General features: G+C 41.1%; 1 protein-coding gene across 4 annotated transcripts in view; it reads right to left on the reverse strand.

Moving 5' to 3' along the window:
• EXOC2 (exocyst complex component 2) overlaps positions 1-14,570 on the reverse strand; it is a 188,565-nt gene that overhangs the window by 42,761 nt on the left and 131,234 nt on the right. For all 4 annotated transcript variants that reach the window (XR_012157344.1, XM_073332187.1, XM_073332186.1 and 1 more), the window contains exon 23: positions 10,434-10,575. Coding sequence is in view for 3 of the 4 variants with exons in the window: in XM_073332187.1 (XP_073188288.1) it covers positions 10,434-10,575 (142 nt within the window). In the remaining variant the exon portion in view is untranslated. The remainder of the gene's footprint in view (positions 1-10,433; positions 10,576-14,570) is intronic.

Here is a 14,570-nt window from a genome sequence, read left to right on the forward strand (position 1 = left end):
GGCTCCCCACTGCGGCAGCTCCCCACCACCGCCACCCCCCCTTCCCCACGGCCCAGGGAGCCGCATGACGCAACTCCCTGATGTGCAGCAGCTCCCCTCGGCCCAGGGAGCAGTGCGGCAGCTCCCCACCCCAGCTCACCTCTGCTCCTCCTCCTCTCCCCTGAGCACGCCGCCCCGCTCTGCTTCTCCCGCCTCCCAGGCTTGCGGCGCCAAACAGCTGATTGGCGCTGCAAGCCTGGGAGGCGGGAGAAGCAGAGCGGGGCAGCATGCTCAGGGGAGGAGGAGGAGCAAAGGTGAGCTGGGGCGGGAAGCGGTTCCCCTGCGAGCCGTGCCCCCCTGCCTCGTTACTTGCTGCAGGCAGCGCTCCCCGCGCCCCCCTGCCCCAGCACACCTCCACTTCACCGCCTCCCCGGAGTGTGCTTTTGGCCGCCCCCAACCACTTGGCAACCTAGGCGACTGCCTAGTTCACCTAGTGGTTGCACCGGCCCTGGTTTCCATCCTGTAGCAGTGCATGGGATTCTTCCGTCCTAAGTGCAGGACTCTGCACGTGTCCTTCTTGAACCTCATCAGATTTCTTTTGGCCCAATCCTCCAATTTGTCTAGGTCACTCTGGACCCTATCCCTACCCTCCAGCACATCTGCCTCTCCCCCCAGCTTAAGTGTCATCCGCGAACTTGCTGAGGGTGCAATCCATCCCATCATCCAGATCATTAATGAAGATGTTGAACCAAACTGGCCCCAGGACCGACCCCTGGGGCACTCCGCTTGATACCAGCTGCCTACTAGACATTGAGCTGTTGAACACATTACCCGCTGAGCCCTACAATCTAGCCAGCTTTCTATCCACCTTATAGTCCATTCATCCAATCCATACCTTTTTAACTTGCTGGCAAGCATACTGGGGGAGACTGTATTAAAAGCTTTGCTAAAGTCAAGATGTATCATATCCACCGCTTTCCCCATATTCACAGAGCTAGTTATCTCATCACAGAAGGCAATCAGGTGGTCAGGCATGACTTGCCCTTCGTGAATCCATGTTGACTGTTCCTGATCACCTTCCTCTCCCCAAGTGCTTCAAAATGGATTCCTTGAGGACCTTCTCCACGATTTTTCCAGGGACTGAGGTGAGGCTGACCTGTCTGTAGTTCCTCCTTCCCTTTTTTAAAGATGGACACTATATTTTCCTTTTTCCAATCATCTGGGACCTCCTCCAATTGCCACAAGTTTTCAAAGATAATGGCCAAAGGCGCTGCAATCACATCAGCCAACTCCCTCAGCACCCTCGGATGCATTAGATCTGGACCCATGGACTTGTGCATGTTCATCTTTTCTAAACAGTCCGTAACCTGTTCTTTCACCACTGAGGGCTGCTCACCTCCAACCCATACTGTGCTGCCCAATGCAGCAGTCTGGGAGCTGACCTTGTCTGTGGGGACCGAGGCAAAAAAAGCATTGGAGTACTTCAGCTTTTTCCACATCCTCTATCACTAGGTTGCCTCCCCATTCAGTAAGGGTCCCACACTTTCCCTGACCACCTTCTTGTTGCTAACATACCTGTAGAAACTCTTCTTGTTACCCTTCACATCCCTTGCTAGCTGCAACTCCAGTTGTCCTTTTGCCTTCCTGATTACACCCCTGCATGCTCGAGAAGTATTTTTATTCTCCTCCGTACTCATCTGTCCAAGGTTCTACTTCTTGTAAGCTTCCTTTTTGTGTTTTAAGCTCACTGAAGATTTTGCTGTTAAGTCAACGTGGTCACCTGCCATATTGGCTATTCTTTCTGCACATTGTGATGGTTTATTCCTGCGCCCTCCATAAGGCTTCTTTAAAATACAGCCAGCTCTCCTGGACTCCGTTCCCCCTCATATTAGCCTCCCAGGGGATCCTGCCCATCAGTTCCCTGAGGGACTCAAAGTCTGCTTTTCTGAAGTCCAGGGTCTGTATTCTGCTGTTCTCCTTTCTACATTTTGTCAGAATCCTGAACTCAACCATCTCATGGTCACTGCTGCCCAGGTTGCCACCCACTTCTACTTCCCCAACCAATTCGTCCCTGTTTGTAAACAGCAGGTCAAGAGGAGCATGGTCTCTAGTTGGTTCCTCCAGCACTTGCACCAGCATGTTGTCCCCAACGCTCTCTAAAAACTTCCTGGATTGTCTGTGCACCACTGTACTGCTCTCCCAGCAGATGTCAGGGTGATTGAAGTCCCCCATGAGACCCGGGGCCTGTGATGTGGAAACTTCTGTTAGTTGTCTGAAGAAAGCCTTGTCTACCTCATCCTCCTGGTCTGGTGGTCTATAGCAGACACCCACCATGACATCATCCTTGTTGCTCTTGCCTCTAAACTTAACCCAAAGATTCTCAACAGGGTTTTCTCCAGTTTCATTCTGGAGCTCTGAGCAATCATACCGCTCTCTTACATACAGTGCAACTCCTCCACCTTTTCTCCCCTGCATGTTCTTCCTGAAAAGTTTATACCCATCCATGATAGTGCTCCAGTCATGTGAGTTACCACACCAAGTCTCTGTTATTCCAAACACATCATAGTTCCTTGACTGTGCCAGGACTTCCAATACTTCTTGCTTGTTTCCCAGGCTTCTTGTGTTCGTGTATAGGCACCTAAGATAACTAGCCGATTGTCCTACTTTCTCAGTATGAATCAGAAGGGATGATCCATTGAGTAATTAAATTTTAAATTACCTGTTTGTCATCTAAACCACAAACATACATGTAATTGGGAATCAGACAATGCTATTGCTAGTTAAGTCGATAAGCACTTTAGTTTAAGGTAACAAAATGGTCAAGAAACCTATTATGTATTTGGAAGCCATAAATACATCACAACAAACAGAGAGAGGACTAGCTACTGATCAAACACTGCCCGCGTGTTTCATATATTCAGGCCTCTAACCCCCTCCTGAAGTCCCTTCCTTACCAGATCATCCATCATAAGAAAGAAGCTTTTGGTCCTGATTTTCAAAAGGTGCTGCCCACCTGCAGATCACATTAACTTCACTGCAATCTGTGAATGCAAAGCACTTTTGAAAATCAGGCCATTTATTTCTTATATTCCAGAGAATGGTATAAGTAAGTTTTCACTGTTCACATACACTGTTTTGTTTCCTTTACATTTCCCTCTGTCCAAAGTGGCACAACTCCTCCCTATTAAAGCATGCAAACTGTCCCGCCACAAACACCAAACACCCAGGATGTCATCCCTGATTTGATCTCAATGTACAGACTATTATTAATTCCAATAGATAACTCAAAACATTCATTTAGCTGCCAGAAATGGCATGTTCGAAGCAGTCTAAAGATTATGGAGTTTTCCAGCTGAACAGTATTCTTTTGTACATTTTAGTCAAAATGTAATTACCTACTTTTGAAAAAGTGCATTCTTGCCATTACATTCTAATGCAGGGGTGGCCAACCTGAGCCTGAGAAGAAGCCGGAATTTACCAGTGTACATTGCCAAAGAGCCACAGTAATAAATCAGCAGCCTCACATCAGCTCCCTGATCCGCTCCCAGCACCTCCCACCCACCAGCAGCCCCACCGATCAGCACCTCCTGATCAGCTGTTTCGTGGCATGCAAGAGGCTGGAGGGTGGCAAGGGGGAGGAGCAAGGGCACAGCAGGCTCAGGGAGTGGGCGGGAAGGGATGGAGTAGGGGCAGGGCCTGTGGCAGAGAAGTGAGCACCCCCCAGCACATTGGAGAGTTGGCACCAGAAGCTCCAGCTTCAGAATTAACTTCTAAAGAGCCACATGTGCAACATGTTGGCCATCCCTGTTCTAATGTGTTTAAAATTTAAGTCTCCTTGTCATCTAAAATGTAAACACAGAGTGCTGATGACCCAGCCTAAACACACACACACAAAGTTCAGGTTGACAAGTACTTCACTGGGTAAGTAAGTAGTAATAAAGCTGAAATATTGACAGATTTAGACTATTGATTAGCCCGATGAATAAGATAGAACTGCTATAAGGTGTTTTTTTTTTTTTAAACCAGATTTCAACTTCAGGTTCAGAATGGATATCTAAAGCACAAGCATTATGTTGAGAATTTGTCTTCCATTTGGTAGGGTGAAGCCATCTCATACACTTCCAATACAATTTGCACAGAAGTTAAAGTATGACAAAGAGTAGCTGATGCTGACTCCAATGAAATACAATGGAATAGATATTTTTAACTGCGCTTTAGACTAATCTCTGCAAGACAACCTGAGCTTTGGGTGAATGCTGGCTAAATATTTACTGTATAGATACTTGCATTTCAAAGCTAATTTGTGAAGGGAGACAGCTATTTGGATATTCTAGAATGATTTACTTGGAGACTAAAGGAAGGAACATTGACTTTCTAAGTAGTAAATAAATCCAACTAACTAGAGCTTCAAACAACCCCAAGATGTGTTTATAGTATATCTAAACAAAATATGAGTAGTTTTGCAATGCATAATAAAAAAATTAAACATGCTGTTCACACTAGTCCACTAAGAAGTCTGTTATTTTGTAACAAATTATTTGTGCTTCTACTTTACAATGTCAATGTTCAGCAGTAAACTCTCATATCCACGCACAACATATTTAATCATGTAACCATGATTAGCTTCTTAGAAGAATGTGGAACTTGGAATGCAGAGTATGGAACCCAGTATTAACGATTAGATAAACGATACACAAGGTAAGTATAACAAATTTGATAGGATTCTTTACCAAGAAAGGAAAAACATTTTAGCCTCAAGTGAAAATCCAAGCAAACTGATGGATTAGCCAGGGTTCCATGGTGTGGATGGAGAACACTGAGAATAAAATATATTTAATCATAGACAGCAACTGCTGAGCATTCATTTCCCCCCTCCCCCAGTTCATATGTTTCTCTTTTCATTCCTTCTGCAACTGCATTAGATTAAAAATCTGTTAGGACAATCAATTCTAGAGTGCCCTATGTAAAGATCTAAACTCCATTAGATTAAACTGGTAGCAATGTCACCACAGTAGAAGCCAGTCTTTTCTAGGCTATTGTATTCAATTTCAAAGCTCAGTGTCAATTAGAAAACTCTGTCCTTTGAATCTGCATAATAATAGAAGGCTTTTGAATTAATTGTTAAATGAACAGTAAATCTGTAAATAAATCCTGTCAATTTAATAAGGTTTACTTCATACTGAAAGACTAGCTGTAATTTACATCATAAAGAAGGTTGATCATGCCATCAATGTAATTAAAATGAGTATGTTAATATGTAGTTACTTTTTTGTGTGCAATTTTACTTAATTAGATTTAAAAAACCCTCTACAGTTAAAAGACTGTTAAGGTTGCAAAGTCAAGACACAAAATTTCAGGTATGCCAGAATTAAGATTGCCTTAATCCCCCAATCCTCCTCCTTGTACATATACATTATGATACAGTCTTTAATTACATGATCACTTGCTATTTTTAAACACAGTACCCCTGCAGACACAGAATGGATGGTGCTCACTGAATGAGCAGCGATTCAATATTTTGCTTTTTCCTCATTGTTCAATGTGTGCCCCCAGGCCTTATTTTCTGCACGTTATTCAAACCCTGCTCTGAATTATTAATTTCCTCCTGCACACTTCTATGAAGCTAATACTATGAGTATTTGACAAATATTAATGAATTTATTTTCACAACCTTCTTTGAGATAAGGCTGCATTATTCCCATTTTACAGATGGGTAACTGAAGTTAAGAGAGAGAAAGATCAAAAGTGTACATTGGATGTCCAATTTGAGATGCCTAAGGCCTGATTTTTTCAGAATGCTTTGCATCTTATACAACTTTATATACTCAAAGCACCGTTTCCAGTTACTTCAGTTGCAGTTGTGAGTACTTAGCCCCTGGATCTCAAGCAGAGCACCAAGAAAGAAAAAGGAACACATGATTAGTAGCCACTTGCAAAATGTTTGGTTTAAGTGACTTTCCCAGAATCACAAAGGAACTCTGTGGAAGAGGCAGGGCTAGATTCCAGTTCTCCAGGGCAACACTCAGCTGTCTTAACCATGACACTGTCCTTCCTGCTCCTGCAACCTCCTGCCTCGTTCACCATGCACCTTCCAATTTCTGCAACAAATGAGGCAGGAGTTCTACAGACAACAGCCTTCTTCATTACAAAACCCTGATTCATCCCCAGAGCACCATCCATCCTGTACAATGAATAAGGCAGGGACGGGTGGGGGGGGGGGGAGGAGGAGGAGGGAAATAGCACGTGATCATATAATTAAAGGCTGTATCACAATGCATATGCACAAAGTGACTGAATTAATGTTGCACAGGTGACCTTAATTCTGGAATTTCCTAAACTTTTGAGGGCTTAACTTTTGCAACCTTAACATTCTTTTAATCTAGGTGTGTGTAACTTCCCTTGATATTTTATAAAAGAAAACTGAAAAGACAGAAAATCCATCACACACTGACTTCTACAAACCAGTTCTTGGAAACAGCTGAACTTTTTTTGCTTAAACTTTAAAATATATATGTATAAAAAGATCAGACTGAAGCAAGCATGCAAAATGGAAAATTTCAGCCCAAACAATTAAATTTTGGCAAAATATAAGCAACTGAAAACAGGGTTTATAATAATCAATATAATAGAATCATAGGACTGGAAGGGACCTTGAGAAGTCACTAGTCCAGTCCCCTGCACTGATGGGATGACAAAGTATTATCTAGACCTGTGGTTCTCGAAGCCGGTCCGCCGCTTGTTCAGGGAAAGCCCCTGGCGGGCCGGACCGGATTGTTTACCTGCCACATCCACAGGTTAGGCCTATCGCGGCTCCCACCGGCTATGGTTCGCCGCTCCAGGCCAATGGGGGCTGTGGGAAGTGGTGCGTGCAAAGGGACGTGCTGGCCGCCCTTCCCGCAGCCCCCATTGGCCTGGAGTGGTGAACCGTGGCCAGTGGGAGCCGCAATCGGCCGAACCTGTGGACGCAGGAGGTAAACAAACTGGTCCGGCCCGCCAGGGGCTTTCCCTGAACAAGCGGCGGACCGGCTTTGAGAACCACTGATCTGGACCATCCCTGACAGATGTCTATCTAACCTGCTCTTAAAAATTTCCAATGATGGAGATTCCATAACCTCCCTAGGCAATTTATTCCAGTGCTTAACCAACCTGACAGTTGGGAAATTTTTCCTAATGTCCAACTTAAACCGTCCTTGTTGAAATTTAAGCCCGTTGCTTCCTGTCCTATCCTCAGAGGTTAAGGAGAACAACTTTTCTCCCTCCTTCTTGTAACAACCTTTTATGTATTGAAAACTCTTATGTCCCCTCTCAGTCTTTTCCAGATTAAACAAACCCAAATTTTTCAGTCTTTCCTCATAGGTCATATTTTCTAGACCTTTAATCATTTTTGTTGCTCTTCTCTGGACTTCCTCCAATTTGTCCACATCTTTCTTGAAATGTTGCACCCAGAACTGGACACAATACTCCAGCTGAATCAGGGCTAATCAGTGCAGAGTAGAGAGGAAGAATTACTTCTCATGTCTCGCTTACAGCACTCCTGCTAATACATCCCAGAATGATGTTTGCTTTTTTTGCAAGTGTGTTACACTGTTGACTCGTATTTAGCCTACGATCTACTATGACCCCCAGATCCCTTTCCACAGTACTCCTTCCTAGGTAGTCATTTCCCATTTTGTATGTGTGCAACTGATTGTGCCTTCCTATGTGGAGTACTTTGCATTTGTCCTTATTGAATTTCATCGTCTTTACTTCAGACCATTTCTCCAGTTTGTCCAGATCATTTTGAATTAATGGAAAGTGTCGAGCAACTGTAACTAGATGACACTACGAATTCCTCCCATGATTCTACTGAGACAGACAAATAATTCTGCACTGCTGAAGTTTTTTCCTCCCACACTCCAATGGCATCAACTTTTGTGACAATCTTGGGTAAAACACACAAAATCTACACATTCAGTTCAATGACTCAAATCAAATTTTTAAATCTGCATTAGTAAAAGATTACTTTTAAAAGCAGATATTAATTTCAACCAAATGTGGTATTAAAAAGTACCATGATAGCTTCATAAATACATTTCTCTCATGAATCACTGGATTAATTAACTGGACTTTTTTAATGATTCAGTATAACAGAACTGCACACTAAGATGTGTCTTGCCAGTTCCCAGTCAACTCGGTACTGTAATTTTATTCTGATCACGCAGGTTTTTGTTTTTTTAACCCCGTACCTGGAGATGAACTGGAAAGTATTAAATACTTTGTAAGTAGTAAAAGGGAAGGTCCTTAGACTAGTATTTCTCTATATTGTTTGGCATCGTTGAACTTTTAAAAATACCCACTAGTATTACTGAAAATCTACAGTGTGTAAGTTAGAGGATTTTTGCATTTGAATGGTGGATATGTCAAATACTCATATTGTCCTTTTAAGGGCAGCTTCTCCTTTTTCAGTTCCTATTACCTACGCATTTTTCTCCATCTCTAAGGGGCCATTTTTCCTGATCACCTCCTAATTTTATCTTCAAGGATAAAAAATATGGAACCAAAATTCTCTTAAATTACACTGAAGTCAGAGTAACACTTTCTCATACCAACCACTTTTCCACCAGAAATACAAAATTATCTGCTAGCAAAAAAAGGCATTACAGGAGTGAGTGAAAACCACAGCAACTCAGTAATCCTGCTCTCCCCCGCCCTCAAAAAAAGCACTGAAAAACAATCCCACCAGCAAACTGAGCTCAGTCAGCGAGAAGCAGGGCACCGTGTGTTAAAGAAAGCTAAGAACTGAGCATATATAGCAACCCATCCCATTGTAGGGGTATGGCACGACAAATGTTCTGGGTTTTCTTCCTGTCTCCATCTGCTACTTGGAGGACATACTGTAATGGCAAGTATAATACACTCCTAGTGTGATCGGCCACTATTTTAGTTCACAAATTTAACAAAGCTTAGTTTGCAAGAGTCTAATCCAAGTTATTTGTGCTATAAGATACACCAGTGCAAATGTCCTGAGTACAGCAATGCCACAAATGACAAATAGGGAGTCATGCTGAAAGAGAGAGAACCCTATGATCTCAGAGGTTCCAGAGCTCAGTGAGCAGCTATTGCAACTCCTGATTCATATATGACAACATTGTAATTTCCTGTTACTGTCTATCAAACTTTAAAAACTACTAAAAAGTCCTACTAAAATCTTCAATTTCAATACAAAGTCTGTATAAAATACTTAGCTAGCCAAAAAGTCCAAACAGCGCTGTCATCAATCACTGATTTACTGAAAACAACTAAAAAGTCACTTTTTAAACTGTGCACAGTACCTTGTTACAACTGGTTTCCATTAGATATTGACCAAGATTTTCAAAAGCGACCAATGATTATGAGTGCCTCAGTTTTGGGGGTACCTACCTGGAGACATCTTCATAGAACTTGGGTTTTCACAAAGTGCTGAAGACACACTTTGAAAAGCAGGCCTCATTAAAGTATCTCAAAAGTGGATGCCCCAAAACATGGAGGCACCCAAAACCATTAGTGACTTTTGAAAATCTTGGCCATTATAAATAATTGCATCTAGGTTAGTTATCACCAGAATGATTAAAGAATCAGAAAAGATGCCATATAGTGATAGACGCAAGGAGCTCAATCTATTTAACTTTACTAAGAAAAGGTTCAGGGGTGACTTGATTACAGTCAATGAATTACCTACATGGGAAATAAATATTTGATAATAAGCACTTCAGACTAGCAAAGAAAAGTAATACATGATCCAATAGCAGGAAGCTGAAGCTAGACAAATTGAGACTGGAAATAAGGGGAACGTATCTAAGAGAGGGTAATTAACCATTGGAACAATTTACCAAAGGTCATGGTAGATGCTCTATGACTAGCAATTTTTAAATCAAGATTGGATTTTTGTTTAAAAGATATGCTATAAGAACTATTTGGGGGGAACTTTGATGGCCTGTGTTATACAGGAAGGAGGTCAGACTAGATGATCACAATGGCCCTTTTTGGCTTTGGAATCTATGAATCCTTCTATGGTTTAATTTTTGTTCTGAACTACTGTTATAATGCTACACTTACACATTTTCTTATAACTTTCACCTTTTCAGAATTGCAGTTAGGGCTGTTAAAAAGTGACCAGATTCTTTACAAAAGAATTCCAAAAAATCCCAATGAATTTCAAAAGAAAAAATGGCAAAGTCGTCTTTCATAATTATTCCTTTATATATTAGCAATGAAGCAAAATAATCACGAAAAACATCAATGATAAAAGATGCTATAATCATTTGAGGGCATCTGAAAAGAGATTCAGGAATTGTAAAGTAAAATATCTGATAAACAACTTTAAATGAAATGTTAAGAAAAACCAGAGGAGAAAACAGTTTGTAATTAAACATCAGATTTTTAAATCTCAATTCATCTGAGCCTCTGTTAGAATAATTATTAAACAGATATTGTACCTGTTGGAATGAGACAATCTTTCCAATCAAAATATCCTGCATAAATGCCAGGTTCTAATGAGCCAACTATAGGATCTGCCTTCAATTCAATGTAAATTTCAAACAGTCTTTGATCCAACTCCTTTAAGGATTCCATACTAATCTAAAATCAAAGCAAAAAGAAAAGTACATTTATCCATTAATTATGAAAGCAAGAATTATCACCATGAATTCATGGCTCGTCTTCTCTTTGATTTTTAGGAAACATGCCATATGCTTACAACCTTATAATTTTAAACAGTATCTCTTTGACTCTAAGAATTTCCATACTGGATCACATCACTGGGCAGACTAGTCCAGTATCAGACGCTTCACAGAAAGATGAAAGAAACTCCATAGTGGAGAATCATGGAATAACCTTCCCATAAGCATAATTTCTTCCTAACTCTGTCATTTAGGTTTTGATCTGGCATCACTGAAGGCAATGGGAATTTTGCCAGTGACTTCAATGGGAGCAGGATCAAGCCTTTAGTGGTTGGCTTATGTCCTGAAACATGAATGTTTAAAATCTTTATCATATTTTTAACCCACCTAATGTAACTGTGGATTTTTTTAATTATTCATTGTATACAGAGTTTAATCCTTTTGAAAAATTCAGATCTGTGACCTCCTAGCAGTTTAGTCAAAGTTCATTTCAAGTACTATTTTAAAGTATCCTTGTATAACAAAACAATAAGCTGCAGCTCTTTTGGCTACTGTATGGAGCAGGGATGTGCTCTTCTTTCCTTTGTGCAAATACAGATAAATACAAGCACTACAATTACTGAAACCTCCAAATAAAGTAACTAAACCGTGAAATGCTCTTACAAAAAGATTAGTCAATGAGATACATGTATGTGTACGTTTCACTTGCTCGCTATATTTAAATTAAAGACTGTACCTCTTTCAATACTGTACAAGTATTTTCTTCTTAATATAACTACACAAGACAGCTACATTTTCTAAAGCAATTCCAGAACATAATGTGAAACCTGAAATGTAGACAATACTAAAAGTAGTAGAAAGCTAACATCCTGATATCACCATGAATGCTACTTAAACAAGTCATGCAGAAAATGACATGGGACCACTTGTTGACAGAGCTTATCAGATTTCAAGGTAAAACTTTTTAAATGTCACTCAGTCACTGTGAGGTTTAGGCACTTCCAGGATGAGAGGTGTTCAGGTGAGAGGAGAAGGCTCAAGACAAACCCAGGAGAACAGAAGTAAAAGGCTGGAGGGGAGGGAAGGGGGGGACGACACCTAGTACTTCACTGCCGTCTTCCCATGCAGACTTATCAGATAGGAATTCCTGTGCAGAAAACCACTCAAAGATTCACTGAATGAAGCAAGGAGGAAATCATTGATGCTTCTGTTGCTCTGCCTTCTCCTTCTACACACCTAATCTGTTCCTGAGCACTCTAAGCACAAATCACTGGGTCTGATGGTGGTGTTGATGGTGAGAGAAGGTCTCTTGAGCTAGATATGGGGAGAGAAACAGGAGTTCTGGAGGGGAATGTGAAATGGGAGAAAGCAGGTATATTGGTGGGGGCATGGAGGCTCCCAGCAGCAGAGGAGTCCAATGGGAGAAATTGGTGCTCAGGAGCAGCATACACTAGTGCTTTCCTGCTTTCTCCACCTAGCAAACCTCCTGAGCTTTGTCAGAAGTGAGTCCAACAGCTGAGAACCACAAAGGATCATAAAAAGGAGCTCAGGAGATCGGCAGGAAGGGAATATTCAGGAGGGCAGTGAGAACTGGGCTTCAGGAAAAGGTCAGGGATGCAATTCCTTACCTCCCCACCACCCACTTCCTGTGAAATTTCTGAAGTTTGCAAAGGGGAGAACCCTCACAGAGACCTACCCCACCTCTTCCTGCTCCTGCCTGTGAGAGTCTTAGGATTGGCAGCCTCCCTCAAGAACCTTTTAATAGAAAAATCTCCCCCACCGTCCCCCATGGACAAGTGGACAAGTCTCTTAGTGACAGGTTACATTTTCAGCTTTAGCTCTGTAAGGAAAAGGGATAGTGATACAAGCTAAGGTCTCTATTTTCATGTCCATGAGTCAGCTAGGAACTTTAGAATCTAAAGAACAAAAGTTTGGTCTTGTGCATAAATCTCATACTTTTATATTTCTCTGGATTTCTGTTTTTTTTTTTTTTGGGGGGGGGGGGGGGAGGTGGCTACAAAATGGCATACTTACCTAGCCCCTTTTCCACTTCAGTTCATAATGTACAGAAAAATTCTACCTCAGCAGCAGATCTAACCTACTATGAGACTCACAAGGTGTGTGAAGTAATACCTTTTATTGGACCAACTTCTCTTGGTGAAAGAGAAACTTTAGAGCTCCAAATATCAATATTGAAGGACATTATCTTACCCACCTTGTCTCTCTCATATCCACGGAGTAACATGGATACAACAACACTGCAAACCACTAATTATCAGGTAGATATAGTTTTTTAGTGTGGATCTTAGGGTGGAGGTGTGGGGAGTTGGGATTTATAAGGGAAACTCATTTGTAATTTTAATTATGGAGCAACAGCTCAAATTTATATTCCCACTTTCTCAAGAATTAGTTCATTCTGCCTTTTATTTCACCCTCATCTTCATTCTGCAAGCCTTAACTGACTCCATATATTATTTGTTTGCTTCTATCCTTTCCACTTACAGTACAGTTTTGGTTTGTTTTTAGCCATATGACTGTGTTTGGTTCTTTAGCCATGAATTCTCCATTACAAATGCCCTCCCACTTCTGGAGTCCTCAAGAGTTCTAGTCTGGGTCTATGTGATTTGGAAAGCACCGTATACACTTACAAGACTCCATAAGAAAGAGATGTGTGCATTCATCTTCAATTAAAATTATATATAAATATATATGCAAATTAACGATGGCACTCAGGATCCTGGGAAGCTGACAATTCGGCCCTCTGTGCTACAAAATTTGCACATCACTGATGCAGAGCCAGGTTTTTAAAACAGTGGTGAAGTACTTTGACTTTAGTCATTCTATAGGCAATGAATGTTGTGTAACTTAGGGCCTCTCTGATGCCCACTGAACTCAATGGAAAGGTTTCCATAAGTATCTAATACACAAGGGAATACCCCTGACACACAAACACCAGAAAAAAGCATTCATATTCCCACTAACCTATAAAAAAAGAGAAGCATCTTGAAATCAATCCAACTGGTATCATTTAGCGATGAGGTCACCATGGGTGCGATTAGTGAATCTTTTGGTCTTTTATAAAAAAAGAAAGATTTCTTGTGGACAGAAATGTTTTAGACCATTTCCACCTTAAAATGAAATATTTCTGGGTCAATCAAGAAGATAATGCTAATTAGGTTAGATCTTGCACTCTTGACTGAAGTCAGGATCTGGTCTGTACTTCCTAGAACTGTTAAGTTAAAAAAATCTTTCAGGGCTTTGGCAGGTTTCCCATAAAAAGTGTTTACTGTTTTAACAGGTGTAAAACTGCTCCCTGGAATTGCTTGACTATCTCTACAATACAGTATGGTGCATTCCCTGGATTTGACAAAGACAGATTGTGCAAGAATAAATGTTACAGGCTGTGGTTGTTTGTTCTCCCGTCTAAGCTTATCTGTGATACTGCAACAAAACAGTGTAATTCTACTTAACTATAGGAGAAAGGAGATTTGTCAGTACAGACAGTAGCTGTCACTTCCTACACTTCTGTTTATCTGAACTCACTCCTGAATGGCTGAAAATAACACTTCATCTGATAATGCATCTATGTAAACCTATTACAAGAGATATGAAAGACTGAACTTACTTTGAATAAACAGAAAAAAGAACAGTGACTATAAATGTTGAGTGCCTGATGGCATTCACATGGAAATATGACTAGATGAGTCACCTCAGAGACTCATAAATCTTTAAGGTCAGAAGGGACCATCATGATCATCTAATCTGACCGCTAATCAGTCCATGAGGAATTAGTGGACATAGCAACTCCCAAAAACTACAGCTGCAGCCAGAATACTATTCTATTTTCTTTCATGGTATTTGTGCAATAGCAGCATATTGCCTAACCTCCTATAATTTATCTGTTCAGTACTTAATATGAAACATTAATGTTATTCAATTAACACTCAATGTGTG

The sequence above is a fragment of the Lepidochelys kempii genome, chromosome 2 (genome assembly GCF_965140265.1).
Source record: "Lepidochelys kempii isolate rLepKem1 chromosome 2, rLepKem1.hap2, whole genome shotgun sequence".
In the NCBI taxonomy this organism is placed as follows: Eukaryota; Metazoa; Chordata; order Testudines; family Cheloniidae; genus Lepidochelys; species Lepidochelys kempii.